Genomic DNA, 14,976 nt, shown 5'->3' with positions numbered 1-14,976 from the left:
TAAGAAGTTAGGGATGAAAAAAATAGGTTTGTATGTAATTTGAGCCTGGGCTTTATATTGTTTGCAGTTGGAAACTGGAATTATTTTAAGCAGATCAATGATACAGACGGTTGGAATTAAGTTCAGTTAAACTATTCTGGTAGTAAAATTTGGAGGATGGATAAAAAGGCTAGAATGGTGTGAGAGATAGTAGGTAGAAGACTACTAATTAAATTCAGGCAAGAGACCATGAAGTATAAAACTAAATGGGGGAGGGGTGGAGGATAGAGAGAAAGAAATGTATTGCAGTATTTAGGAAGGTAAACTTGGTAAGAAAATAAATGATTTGTTGAGGGGTAGGCAGTGGGATGAGTGGAGAGAGTTAGTAAGAGTTAGTAATGAATCTGAGAAGACTGTCAAGCTTGAGAGATAGATTTTACTACCAACATAGGAAGGGAATACAAGCACTAGAGAAGATGAGGAGAGGTGAATTTACTTTGGGGGCAAGTTGAGTGTGAGATACTTGTGGAGTTGTAATTAGGTAGTTTATAAGCTTGATTCTCAGGAGACGGCATGAAGCTATAGATTTGAGAGATATTTGTATGTAGATAGAGGTCAGCTTTGCAGTATTTAATGAAGGCTTTGGAAGAGGATATATTCCTGATATACATCTACATTTTAAAGGAAGGGTACAGAGGAAGAGAAGTTCGTAATGGAGATGGAAAAGCGTAGAGGAATAAAGAAAAGGGAGTGCTTACCCCCTTTTTTGATCACATTGAAGTTTTAATTGGCTACTGTTGCTAACATTCTCCCAATAATTTTTCTTATACTTTACCTTTACCATCCAGTGTTGTGTTTAGCTCTAAATTTTAACATAACAGCCAATGGCATAGAGTAACATAGAATTTTTATCTTACACTTAACACCAGTTTGGTTTTGTCTTGGTTTCCTTGAATCTTTTTAGTTTAGTTTTTATTTTTTTAATAAGCTGAGTGAAGAGGGAAGATGATACTATTAGGGACTTACCTGTTAAAGTTTCTATAAGAATTAAGAAAACTAGGGATGCCTGGGTGGCTCAGCGGTTGAGCGTCTGCCTTTGGCTCAGGGTGTGATCCCAGAGTTCTGGGATGGAGTCCCACATCAGGCTCCCTAAGAGGAGCCCGCTTCTCCCTCTCCCTGTGTCTCTCATGAATAAATAAATAACATCTTAAAAAAAAAAAAAGAAAACAATGGATGTTCAATAAATATTACCTTCTTTCCTCCATGTTTTCATAACTATATCAGAATTCTTTTCCTTCTTTGCTATGTGTTACAAGGAAAGCAGCTTGTACCAACTGAATGGTGTTTAACTCCTTACACTATGTATTGGAATGGTTTGCTTCCACAAATGAATTTAATGAGTAAAATTTTAAGTGATGAAGTGAAAGAGGATATATTCAGCCAATATAAGGAGAGAGACTTTAGGGCAGTATGCATACAAGTGAACTAAATCCTCTGAATTCTTGGTATCTTTGACTATTTATTTGTTCTGAATCTTCAAATAATCCACCGCAGTCTCTGTGTAGCTTTCAAATAATTCTTTAAAAATACCATTCTTTTGGAATGAGTTTTATTTAAAATGGTTAGAAGATTATTTTAGGCTGTGGCCTATTGCTTGAAGCATAACTATTCTAGGTGGTGTTGATTGAGGACACAGAATAGCTGATTTGGAGCCATTTAGTAGTTACGGTGACCTGAGCAAGTTCCCTAACCTCACTCAGACTTAGTTTCTTTATAAAATGGAGTTAATAGGGATCCCTGGGTGGCGCAGTGGTTTGGCGCCTGCCTTTGGCCCAGGGCGCGATCCTGGAGACCCGGGATCGAGTCCCACGTCTGGCTCCCAGTGCATGGAGCCTGCTTCTCCCTCTGCCTGTGTCTCTGCCTCTCTACATATATATCTATCATGAATAAATAAATAAAATCTTAAAAAATAAATAAATAAAATGGAGTTAATATACTTGTTTCAAAAACATATTTGTAGAGAATGAGTAAGAGAATGTATGTGTAACTGTAAAAGTGTTATCTCCACAAATGTAAAATATTAAGTAAACATAAGTGATTATAATTGCTTTTGTTTTACACGCACTTAGCTTATAGTATAGTGTTGATAAAACAGAATTGCTTTTGTTCTTAAATGAGGCATTGTACCTGTGTAAATTAGAGTCTTTTTCAGTATGTCTCATTTTCTCAATGCTCATTGTGGAATCCTTGAAGGCAGGAGAATAATCTTTATAGTGTTTTACTTTATAGAGTTGAATGAGACTTAGAAATAATTATTTTGAGGTTATGGTCACTTCCTAATCCTTCCTTTAGGGTTTTCTCTTTTTAGTTCTAGAAGTTATTATCTTGCTATCAGTTGTAGCCAGAATCACATGTCAGGAGCTTTTCTGCAGTTATCTTGAAACATCAGTTTGATGAGGAGATAAGCTACATTCTTAAAACTATTATGCTTGCTTGGAAATTTTAGTAGGTTTTAAGTATGGTTTCTTCAGGACATGTTATTTATATCTGCTTTTTATAGTGAAGTGAGAAGAAAAAAGTGTGAAGAAAAGAACAAACATCTTAAGCGTTTGTACAGGAAAAAGGTCCCTAGATTTATTTTGAATTAAATCACTTTATATTTTGAAAATCACTTTATAAATAGGGAAATTGGCTTGCGTGCCTGGTTACATGGTAAAATACAAGAATGAGCTTGCCATTTTTACTTACTTTAATATTGGTTCATTATATAAAAATGAAAATCAGCTTTAATGATTATTTTCTGGGAGTCCCTATTTCTCATTGAAATTTTTGATTAGTGTTGGGTCACTTGACTACATTTGTGAAAACATTTAAAAATGGTCATTTTGGGATTTTGTTTATGTTGCTTTAAATTCCTTCGTAAATTTGTTATGAGTGCTTTCAGAGATTAAATTTTTATTTTTGTGAAGCATATATTCACATGTGCAACAGGTTTCTGTGGACACAGATGGTCATAGGTTTAGGTATTAAGGAAACATTCTGTGGATTATGGCATATCCTAAATATTACTCCATTTTTGAAATTCCATTCCCTTTTCTCCCTTCACTACAGAAAGCATAATGGAATGAGAATGAATGGAAATTGTCTTGAACCTGTATAATTTTTTTTTTTTTTTTATGATAGAGAGAGAGAGAGAGAGAGAGAGGCAGAGACATAGGCAGAGGGAGAAGCAGGCTCCATGCACCGGGAGCCCGACGTGGGATTCGATCCCGGGTCTCCAGGATCGCGCCCTGGGCCAAAGGCAGGCGCCAAACTGCTGCGCCACCCAGGGATCCCCAAACCTATATAATTTTTAAAGTAGGTTTGTTGAGGGCATAACTGATATATAGTAAATTGCATATATTTTAAGTGTACAATTTTTATGTTTCGTTTTTTTTTTTTTTTTTTTTTAATCTGATCTGAGAGTGTGACATTTTGGGGGAATCATTTTTATTTAATGTGATTATTGATATAGCTAGATTAGAGTCTGCTATCCTTTGTTATCTACTTATCCCAGTTGATCATTGTTTCTCTTTTTCTGTCTTCATTTGGATCCATCAAGTATTTTTTTGTTAATTTATATTATCTTCTTTTTTGGCCATTGCCAGTACCTTTTCTGTTTTGTTTTAATAATTGCTTTAGTTTTTATAGTATACATCTTTAACATATTAAAGTTTACCTTTAAAGTGCGAATACACAACTTCTTGTGTAAGATTTATAATAGTGGGCTTTTATTTTTTCCATTTTCACTATATACTTTATTTTCATGCATTTTACTTTTACATAATTATAAACCCATAATGCATTGCTAACTATTTTTGTTTGAACAGTTATCTTTGGAAAAGATTGGAAAAATAATTTTAAAAAGCTTAAGCATTTTATCCCGTTGTTACTATTTTCAGTTCTATATTTCTGTCTGATAATATTTCCTTCTGCCTGAAAGACTATCATTTCTTTTTTTTTTTTTTTTTTTTTTACGACTGTCATTTCTACTAGTGAGTCTGCTGCTGATGGATTCTTTCAGCTTTTCTGTCTGAAAATGGTTTTATTTTGCCTTTGTTTTTGAAAGATTTTTACGGGATATAGAATTCAGCTGGACAGGTTTTTAAAGATACATACTGTTTTTATTTGCATAGTTTGTGTTGAAAAACTGATGTCATCTTTATGTTAGTTACTATGTAACTTTTTTTCCTTATAGCTGCTTTTAAGATTTTCTTACCGTTTTGATCAATTTAATTATTATGTACCATGGTGAATGGTGAATTTTTCTTCATGTTTCTTGTTTTTGGAGTTTTTTGAGCTTCATGCATATGTGGATTTGTGATTTGCATCAGACTTGAAGATTTTCAGCCATTATTTCTCCAAATATTCTTCTGCCTCTCCTCCTTGGAGTTTTCAGTTACTCCTATATTTAGAGCATTTGCACTATTAATGTGCTTTTTAATTTTTTGGATTATCATTTCTCTGCTGTGTTTCTTTTGGGTAGTTTTATTTATATGGCTTAATTCCAGCTGGTTTACTTTATACCATATACATTGGAGTTTTTATCTATAGAAGTTTAATTTGGATTCTTTTTTTTTATGCTTTCCATTCTCAACTATTTGGATATATGGAATACAGTTAGAACAACTATTTTAATGCCCCTTTCTGCTCATCTTAGCATCTTGTTAAAGTCCAGTTTAAATCTGATTTAATGGGGATGCCTGGGTGGCTCAGTGGTTGAGTGTCTGCCATTGGCTCAGGGCATGATCCCGGAGTCCCAGGATTGAGTCCCTTATTGGGCTCTGTGCAGGAAGCCTGCTTCTCCCTCTGCCTATGTCTCTGCCTGTCTCTGTGTCTCTCATAAATAAATAAATAAAAATTTTTAAAAATCTGATTTAATGATTCTCTTCATTACGAATTAGGTTTTCCTGCTTTGCATGACAGATAATTGTCAGTTATATATAAGGCATTGTGAATTTTACCTTTTTGGATCCTGGATATTTTGTATACCTATAAATTTTCTTCAGCTCTTTTCCTGTTATGGGATTCAGTTATTGGAAACAATTTGCTCCTTATGTATCTTGTTTTTCTGATATATTGGATGGCTTTAAAGTAGTGTTCAGTCTAGGGTTAAATTGCTATATGAAATACGAGTTTTTCTAGTCTGGTTTGTGGGAATAGGCACTCTTTTTGGCCTTTGTGAGTGCCTCAGACTTTTTTTTTTTTATTTATTTGTGATAGTCACAGAGAGAGAGAGAGAGAATGAGGCAGAGACACAGGCAGAGGGAGAAGCAGGCTCCATGCACCGGGAGCCCGACGTGGGACTTGATCCCGGGACTCCAGGATCACGCCCTGGCCCGAAGGCAGGCGCTAAACCACTGAGCCACCCAGGGATCCCCTGATCTTTGTTTTTTATATTTTGAAACTTTAAGTGTAAATTTGGAATTAAAGCTTCTTGATAAATACAGTCTTTTATTAAAATACATTAACTGTCTTTAATTGTAATTCTTGCCTTAATTTACTTTGATGCCTATCAAGGAATCAGCATTGGTATTTTTAGTTATATCCAAATGATTTATTTTATCCCTTTAATCATTTTGAGTTACACTTTTTGTTTTTAATACCTTAGATTTTGCAAGTGTCTTAAAATGCAATGTGATTATGTCTTAGCTAAAGCATTTAATTCATTAACTTTTTTTGGTAAATACTATATATTTATTTCTATCACCTCCTTCATCTTTATTGGGGTGTTTTTCTTTACTCATTTCTGTTGGCATAAACTTTTCTATATTTTCTTCTCCTAATGGTTAAAAATTTTGTGTTTTGTTACTACTTTTTTTAGAGGTAACTAAAAAATTTCAATAACATACTAATATTAAAGTCTGGAGTTCATTAGTATTTCTATCATCCTTTCAACAAAATAAGATTTCTTTTTAAATATTTCATTTATTTATTCATGACAGACACGCACAGAGAGAGAAGCAGAGACACAGGCAGGGGGAGAAGCAGGCTCCTTGCAGGGAGCCCAATGTGGGACTCAATCCCTGGACTCCAGGATCAGGCCCTGGGCTGAAGGTGGCGCTAAACTGCTGAGCCACCGGGGCTCCCCAAAATAAGATCTTAAAATAATCTCTCTAGCATTCATTTCATCTTTGACATTATTGCCTATTATTTTATTTCCTCCTGGTTAGTAACCTTTTGCATTGATAGTTTTTTTTTTTTTAAACATTCAGTTTTTAGATTTACCCATATATTTTCCAGTTTCTTCCTCATTTTTGCTTTTCTTGCTCCTATATGAGTTTGTTTCTCTTCTTTCAGAAATCTCTTGTAGGGATCCCTGGGTGGCGCAGCGGTTTGGTGCCTGCCTTTGGCCCAGGGCGCGATCCTGAAGACCCGGGATCGAATCCCATGTCAGGCTCCCGGTGCATGGAGCCTGCTTCTCCCTCTGCCTGTGTCTCTGCCTCTCTCTCTCTCTCTCTCTCTCTCTCTGTGACTATCATAAATAAATAAAAATTTATTAATTAAAAAAAAGAAGAAATCTCTTGTATTTTTTTGAGTTTGAGTTTTTTCAAGTGTTAAACTCTAAGGATGTTAGAGTTCATGTTCTTTTAATAACATGAACAGTACTTTAGCTGAATATAGAACTTTAGATTGACTATTATTTTTCTTTCTTTCAATATAAAGTTGCATCGTCTTCCTGCCTCTGCCTCTATTGGGCTGATTAGTCTGCTGTTAGTTTTGATATTCTTATGTAGGTGATTTTTGTTGTTTTAGTATTTCCATTTTGGCTTTGGTGTTGGAATGTGTTCATGTGTAGATTTGTGTTTGTCCTGCTTGGGACTCAATATGCCATTTTTAGTCTAGATATATTGTATAGTTCTTAGATATTTTTTAATTTGTTTACATTTTCTTCTTGGAGCTTCTTAGGTAGTTTGTTCTTCTTATCTTTATATTTTCCGTCTTGTTCTCTGTGTTACTTTTGAGTAATAGCTTCAGTTCTGTGTTCTAACTTCTCAGTTTTCTACTTTGTCCTTTTTTCTCTTCCTCCTATTTCTCAATTTCTTCTCCCTTTCCTGTATACCCCTTCCTCCTTTTTTGGAACCTAATGGTGTATTATTTATAATTTATCTGTTTGTATTCTTTTTTTTTTTTTATCTGTTTGTATTCTTAATCTCTCTGTCCCTCTTTATCTATTTTTGTTTTGTTTTGTTTCCTACCTGCTTTCCCCCCACCATGTAAATTTTGTAAATTGGTGATTTTTGTAATAGAGTTTTCATTTGCTGATTAGTCCATTATGAATAGGCAGAGTCAAAAAGAAATTAGCCTAATTTTGATTCCGTATTTTTTATTAGCAAGTATGTAGTTTCGGCCTTTCCTAACATGCTGTGTGAGAAGGAAATGAAGAGAGACTGTTTTGGCTCCTAAATTAGGTTGTAAAATCTTGAGTTGATTCATGTTTGCTTTTGTTTTGTTTGGATTTGTTATTGTTCTCTCATTTTCTTCTTTCCTCTGGAACATTAGTTACGTTTGAAACCTTAATTTCAGGAAATGTAGAGCCAATTATAGTAGCCTATTCTAATTTCATAGTCTTTGTTACTCTAAACTACTGTGTGGGAAAAATAGAATACTCTTCCTGTTTTTCTCAGTTGTATGTGTTTTTATTTTGAAAGTCTATAAAATATGTTTAATATTTCATGACTATTCATATCTTCTCATAGGCAGATTAAATTACTAGTGCTGTATTCCTCTTACCCTGGAGGCTGTAAGGTTTAAATCCTTGTCTCTGCTTCTTAATAGCTACTTAAACTCTCTGTGCCTGTTTCCTCATCTATGAAATAGGGATGATTATAGTATTTATTTCATAGTGTCATTGTGAGAATTATAGGAATTTCTGTAAATCACTTACAAGAGTGTCTATAGGAAACATTTAGTTTGTGTTAGCCATTATGTTTTTCTAGTTCTGTGAAAAGTCACACAGGTAGTGTTACTGATAGGAGTGGAATCTGGGTGTTCTAATTCCAATCTAGATGAAGCAATATTTTGCCTGTCAGAAGGTTATGCAGTCTTTTCTAATATAAAAACTTAAAAGCTAATAAATGAATCTAACAATGTTAAAGTAACTTATTTTATCAATAGTACAACACATTTCAGTACCTATGTGCTGAGTGCTGTGTTAGGTTTTGGGAATACTAAGGTGGACACTGTTATCTTCTAAAAAAGCTATAGACTAGTTCTGGAAAGAAGACAAGAAAACATGTAAAACATAGTTACTTCTGTAAGATAGAAATGTATAGAATTCAAGGGACTAGAGAGGAGACGGCATCTGTCCCTTTCTTCTGGAGGGCAGAACAAATGGGAAAACAGTCTTGGGAAATTCCATAGATAGAATGTCACTAAAAAATTATTATGATTATTCATAGAGTAAGATAATACAGGAAAGAGAATTTAAAGTGCTCTCTGTATGTTGTTACTATTTAACTTTATTCTGAAATCTTCTACTGAGCCTTAAGAACATTTCAAGAAATGAACTGATACTGATACTTACCGTTAATTTGAATTTCATTACAATAGTTTAATTCTTCATTTTACTCCCAGCTTCAAAAATTTTTGATTTGTTTCTCAGTGCTTTTTTCAAATTTATTTTGTTATAAAAGAAATACGACCTTTTTGCAAACACAGTTGAATAATACGAAGTATATATTAAAAGTTATCTATTCCCCTTTTTCTTCAACCTTCTCAATCTCCCTGAAAATAAACCAAACAACAAATGCATAATAGATAATGCATTATACACACACACACACACACACACACACACGTCTGCATTGCTTTGAATAATAAATTCATGTCTCTTAGTTTGCATTCAGACATTTTAAACATACTTCGAGGCTATTTTTTTTTTCAATTTTATTTTTATCAAAATGTTTAAACTCTAGCTAAAATGAATTCTTTTTCTGCATCCTGTCGTCTTTTTTTTGTCTTAAGCATAGAATGCCTTTTACTGCTTCATGTTCAGTCAGTCCTGTCCTTATAAAAGTCTTTTCAAATAATAAATTCTCTGTTAAGTTTTCCTTCTTTCTCTACCTTCTTTTAGCTTTGAAAGTAATTTTGTGTTTCTAAGTTGTCATTATACTTTGTTACTTCACTTTCAGTACCCAACACTTTCTGATGTGCGTACAGCTATATGTTTGGTTTTTGTGTGCCCTGGACTATACTGACAATTCTTTTAAAGCAATGTTATCTCTATTTAAGCTTTGTAATACTTAAATGCTTACTTATAAGTCTTTTGTTAGGTACCTATTTACTGAATAAATGTATTTTAGATAAGATATAATTTCTTTTAGAAATACTGATTTTAGGGGCAGCCCAGGTGGTTCAGTGGTTTAGCGCCGCCTTCAGCCCAGGGCCTGATTCTGGAGACCCGGGATCGAGTTCCACTTCGGGCTCCTTCCATGGAAGGAAGTGTCTCCCTCTCCCTGTGTCTCTGCCTCTCTCTTGCTCTCTGTCTCTCATGAATGAATAAAATCTTAAAGAAAAAAACAAACAAACAAACAAAAAAACCCAAAAACACACTTAAAAAAAAAGAAATACTGATTTTAAACTGTCTTGGGGATAAGTTGAGAAGCATAGCTGTGAATTGGAACTAAAACGACTTCTTTCCTTGATTTGGTTAAATATTCAAAATAAGTTTTGAATAAATCTGAGACATTGTGTGTTTTTTTTTTTTTTTTTTTTTGAGGAAACAAAGATTATGATAACCTGATCTAACCTATTTTTTAAAAATTATTTATTTATTTGAGAGAGAGAGCAGAGCCAGAGAGAGCATGAATGAGGGGAAGGGGCAGAGGGAGAGGGACAAGCTGACTCTGCTGAGCAGGCAGTCTGATGAGGCACTTGATCCCAGGACTCTGGGAACATGACTTGAGCTGAAGGCAGGGGAGGGGCTTAACTGAATGAGCCACCCAAACACCCCTTAACCTGTTTTTAAAATTAAAACTAAAATCTTTAAAAACTAAAGTTGTGAGAACAAGGATATAAATAAATACACATCTCAAATATTTTAATGGAATTTAGGAGCAGTTCTTAATTTTTTTTTTTGAAGGAAACTCACCACTATGACTATTTGCTGAACATGATTTAACATTTATGTAATCACTAAAAATTGTTTTCATTTCCTTTTCAGAGAACGCAGAGTCTATCGATCTTAAACAGTTTTTTGACCAACATTTTTCACATATATATTATGTGTTCTTCGAGAATTTTGTGACTATTGAAGCCAGTCTTAAACAGAAAGGTAAGATGTTAAAATTGGTTCTGACTTGTGTTGGTGTTTCAAATAATTGTCATAAGTATTCACTTAAAAGTAGACCTTGGGCATTGGAATTTTAGTACTATTTCACTTCTTTTTGTTAAATGTCTTTTAGATACCCTCTCAAAGTATGGGTTAGTAATACTGTCTTCATTGTTTTGAGAAGGCTTGGAAGATTTGCTTTTTGCCTGGTCAGGTTTATTTACCTGTTTCCTCAACTTTTTTGCTTTAAAGATTTTTATTTATTTGAGGAAGAGAGTGTGCCTCATGCATGAGTGGGGGGAGGGGCAGAAGGGGAGGGGGAAGCAGACTCCCCACTGAGCAGAGAGCCAGCAGTGGGTCTCATCCCAGGACCCTGAGATCATGACCTGAGCTGAAGGCAGACACTTTTTACTGGCTGAGCCACCCAAGTGCTCCTTCACAGTGTGTTATTTGTTTTTAGACATAAATATGTACAATCTAAATTTAATTATTGAAAAGAATAGGGAGGGATGCTATAATATTGTCTGTACATTGAACAGAATATGCTTTAAACATTGTATTCAAGAGTCACTGAGAAAATAGTGTTTGAAATATTTTAAGCTTTTTTAAGTGGTTAACAGGGAGGACAAAATGATAATATTTAAAATATTTTTCTGTAAAAATGTTTTAGGTCACAAGTCTCAAAGGGAGGAACTGGATGCTATACTTTTTATTTTTGAGGTGAGTATCTGCCAATCAGTGTTTTTTTCCTCCAAAATAATTCTTGGAATATACAAAGGAACAATTTGAACTTATAAAACTTATATCAAAAGACTAAATTTGCCATGCTTTCCAAGAGCTGAATCACAGTTTTTATTCTAAAAATATACCTGACTTAATTCTTATTTTTTGAGATACATGTGTTATTTTTAGGTAGAGATAGAATTATATTTTTATGCATTTGACACCACAAAATTGGTAATACTATAAAATAGTTCAGTGTTTTACAAATTATTGTTCTATATTACTTTGGATTGGGATGGGACAAGTTTTTATTGTTAAATAAACAGGAAATACCAACATTTGATGCTATACTAAACTTTACATTTTATTTTTGGCATACTGATAAAAGTTAGGATCCCCTCACTTTTAAAATAAGTCCCTGCCTCTTCATTCTGTCTTTCAAATCAAGCAATGAAAGGAGCATTCTGATCTTTATCAAGAATTCAGAATTCTGGATAAAGCCAGGATTAGATCTTGTAATTTTAAAAGACAGTAAAGAATTGGAAATCCGTGTCTCAAGATTGAGTTATTGGTCTATTGGTAATTAAAAATAATTCACTGTTTTATACTTTGGGTACTTTTATAGAGTTTAGAAGAATTTGAACACCTGAATTCTTTCTTAGGTGTTGAGTTATTGATTTAGTCACAGTTGAAAAAAGAAAGGTTTTTGTTTTTGTTTTTTTAAGAGTTTCAGGTGGAAGTAACTGGTGTTGGTACCTATTCTGCTTTATTTTCAGTAATGATTGTCCCTAAGGAATTTGCTTATATTTCTTTCTCCACGTGTTTGTTTGATCTGTTTACAATGGGAATGTTAAAAACATAGATGTTTTGAGAAAGAATGAAAGTATCAGAAGTCATTCAAATTATGTGCTCTAATCTAGAATTAAATGAGGAAATCAGTAACAAGGAAATTTGTAATTCACAAATATGTGGAAATTAACGAACACACCCCCAAATAATCAGTGCTTATAGAAAGTTATGACATACCACAACTTAAGGAATGCAGGTAACCAAGCACTCAGAGGAAAATTTATAGTTATAGACTTAAAGGAAGAATGATATCACATCAATTGCCTGAGCTTCCACCTTAAGAAACTAGAAAAAGAAGAGCAAATTAAACCCAAAGCAAGTGGGTTAAAGGAGATAATAAAGATTATAGCAGAAATAAATGGAAGAAAGATTTTAAAAATGGAGAAAACCAACAGAACTGGAAGTCAGTTCACTCAAAAGATCAAGAATACTAATATTTAGCCATACTGACTAAGTAAAAAGATTGAGGAATTAAATAACCAAATTCAGGAATTAAAAAGGAATATTACTACCAACCTTACAGAAATTGTAAGGATTCTAAGAGAATACTATGACCAATTGGATGGCAACAAATTTAATATATAAAATTAATATGTTTTTATAAAGACACAAAGCAATGGAATTGATTCAAAAAGAAATAGAAAACCTGAAAGACCTACAACTAGTAAAAAAAAAAATGCGTTAGTATTTAAATAAAATCCCACCAAGAAAAGCCCAGACCCAGATGATTTCACTAGTGAATTTTAACCAGACATTTAAAGAAAAATACCAGTTTTTCACAAATTCTTTAAAAAATAAGAGGTTCATTTCAGAGTTCATTCTATGAGGCCAGTATTACCCAATGAAAACCACACAAAAACATTACAAGGAAAGAGAATTATAATAAAATATTTTCATGACTATTGATATAAAATCCTCAAAAGAAAGGTGAACCAAACCAAGATGCATATAAAAAGGATGACATAACATGACCAAGTGAGACTTATCTAAGAAATAAAAAGTTTAATATCTAAAAATTAATCAACTAATTGTATATAATAAGTGTAATAATAATGGAATAAAAGACAAAAAATATATTATCAACAGACAGAGAAAAAGCATTTGGAAAAATCCAGTACTTTTTCACGATAAAACACTTAACAAAATGGGAATAAATTGAAACTTTGTCAACTTGCTATAGGACATCTACAGAAGTAACACGTTTAAGACCATACCTAATTTTGGATACCTTGAATGCTCCTTTCATTGCTTGATTTGAAAGACGGGAGGGGGGCGGGGATCCTGGGTGGCTCAGTGGTTTGGCGCCTGCCTTTTGCCCAAGGTGCGCTCTTGGAGTCCCAGGATCGAGTCCCATGTCGGGCTCCTGGCATGGAGCCCTGCCTGTGTCTCTGCCTCTCTCTCTATTATGAATAAATAAATAAATCTTAAAAAAAAAAAAAAAAGAATGAAGAGGCAGGAGTTATTTTAAAAGTGAGGAGATCTTAATTTTTATCAGTATGCCAAAAATAAAATGTAAAGTTTAGTATAGCATCAAATGTTGCTATTTCCTGCTTATTTAACAATAAGGACTTGTCCCACCCCAATCCAAAGTAATATAGAACAATAATTTGTAAAACACTGAACTATTTTATAGTATTACCAATTTTGTGGTGTCAAATGCATAAAAATATAATTCTATCTCCACCTAAAAATAACACAAAAATAAAAAATCAAAACGAGGGTACCCCTCTTGCCATTTCTATTGAATATTACACTTGATTCTAGCCAGGGCCGCTAGCAAGAAAAGGAAATAAAAGACATCAAGATTGAAAAATAAGTTAAAAAAAATTATCAACAGAGTAGGCAAGATAATAATTTCTAGGAAATGTTCCTTCAGGCATTCATGCTTGTCCTGTGTTCAGGAAACTGAGATGGATTGATTAGTTAATGGAAGATCTTTTAGGACCTTCCTTCTATTAAAAAATAATGTTTAGTTTCCTGTATATAATATATACTGATTAATTGTTTTTAGTAAGTGATTTTTGTTTTAGAATATAAAGATGTTAGTTACAGGGCTTTCATCTTTTGGAAAAAATAATATAACCTATGTGCTGATGTTTTTCTACTTATAATGGGGACAATAACATCTGACCTGTACCTTTAGAGACTAATGATGATTTTTAAAAATCAAGAAATTTATAAAAATTGAGTTCCTCTTTTTGTAGTAAAAAAAACCCACCATTATGTAGTGTTAATAATATGATACAGGATTTATAATGTTTTCTTCCCTGACTAGACATGGTTTCTTTCATCTTTATGGTAACCACATAAAAATAAAGACATGTTTATTTACAAGGGATTTAATCTGAAGTGCAATAGTCATAATTTAGGGATGTTTTTGATTAGTTTACAAACTTATCAGCTTATAATTTTGTCTCTTTCCACAACAAAATAAATACAATTACACAGTTGTTGTCTAGAGAAATATGAAGAGGCAAAGGTAAAGACGTTTGTGTATCTCATCCTCTTGTATGAGATGGACTAAATAAATAAGATCATATCAAGTGGAAGATAGAGGAGTATAAAACATGCATAGTATCTTTTGGACAGAATAGTATAAAAGTCACATTTTGGATTAAGCATATCAAGATTGGAATCAGTTTCTTCCACTTTCTACTTAAGCACATTACTTAACCCATTTTCTCATTTTTAAAAAATGAGATTAATAAACTCTCTCTTTAGAATGGACTAATGAGATACTGTTATATTAAATGTCTAGTGTTTGGCCCTTATGAACATTTGGTTAATGTCATTTCTAAAGAATAACAGTAGTGGGCAGCCCCCGTGGTGCAGCGGTTTAGTGCCATCTGTGGCCTGAGGTGTGATCCTGGAGACCCAGGATCGAGTCCCATGTCGGGCTTCCTGCATGGAGCCTGCTTCTCCCTCTGCCTGTGTCTCTGCCTCTCTCTGTGTGTGTGTCTCTATGAATAAATAAAATCTTTAGAAAAAAAAAAAGAATAACAGTAGTAAGAGCAGCAGTAATAAGAAACATACACACAAAACTCATTCAGCAAGCAGATAAGCACTGATAGCATCATTTAGTAGCATAGTAAGGCAGTTTTTGAATTAGAATA

The 14,976-nt window shown here is 33.4% G+C and overlaps 1 protein-coding gene across 13 annotated transcripts in view; it reads left to right on the top strand.

Annotated features, from left to right (window-relative positions):
• RALGAPA1 (Ral GTPase activating protein catalytic subunit alpha 1) overlaps nt 1-14,976 on the top strand; it is a 242,244-nt gene that overhangs the window by 29,964 nt on the left and 197,304 nt on the right. For all 13 annotated transcript variants that reach the window (XM_072838277.1, XM_072838278.1, XM_072838267.1 and 10 more), the window contains exons 2-3: nt 10,184-10,294; nt 10,962-11,011. In XM_072838277.1, coding sequence (XP_072694378.1) covers nt 10,184-10,294; nt 10,962-11,011 — 161 coding nt within the window. The remainder of the gene's footprint in view (nt 1-10,183; nt 10,295-10,961; nt 11,012-14,976) is intronic.

The sequence above is a fragment of the Canis lupus genome, chromosome 9 (genome assembly GCF_048164855.1).
Source record: "Canis lupus baileyi chromosome 9, mCanLup2.hap1, whole genome shotgun sequence".
NCBI lineage: Eukaryota > Metazoa > Chordata > Mammalia > Carnivora > Canidae > Canis > Canis lupus.
The sequence above is the reverse complement of the archived record's forward strand: the minus strand, read 5'-3'. Positions and strand labels throughout refer to the sequence as shown.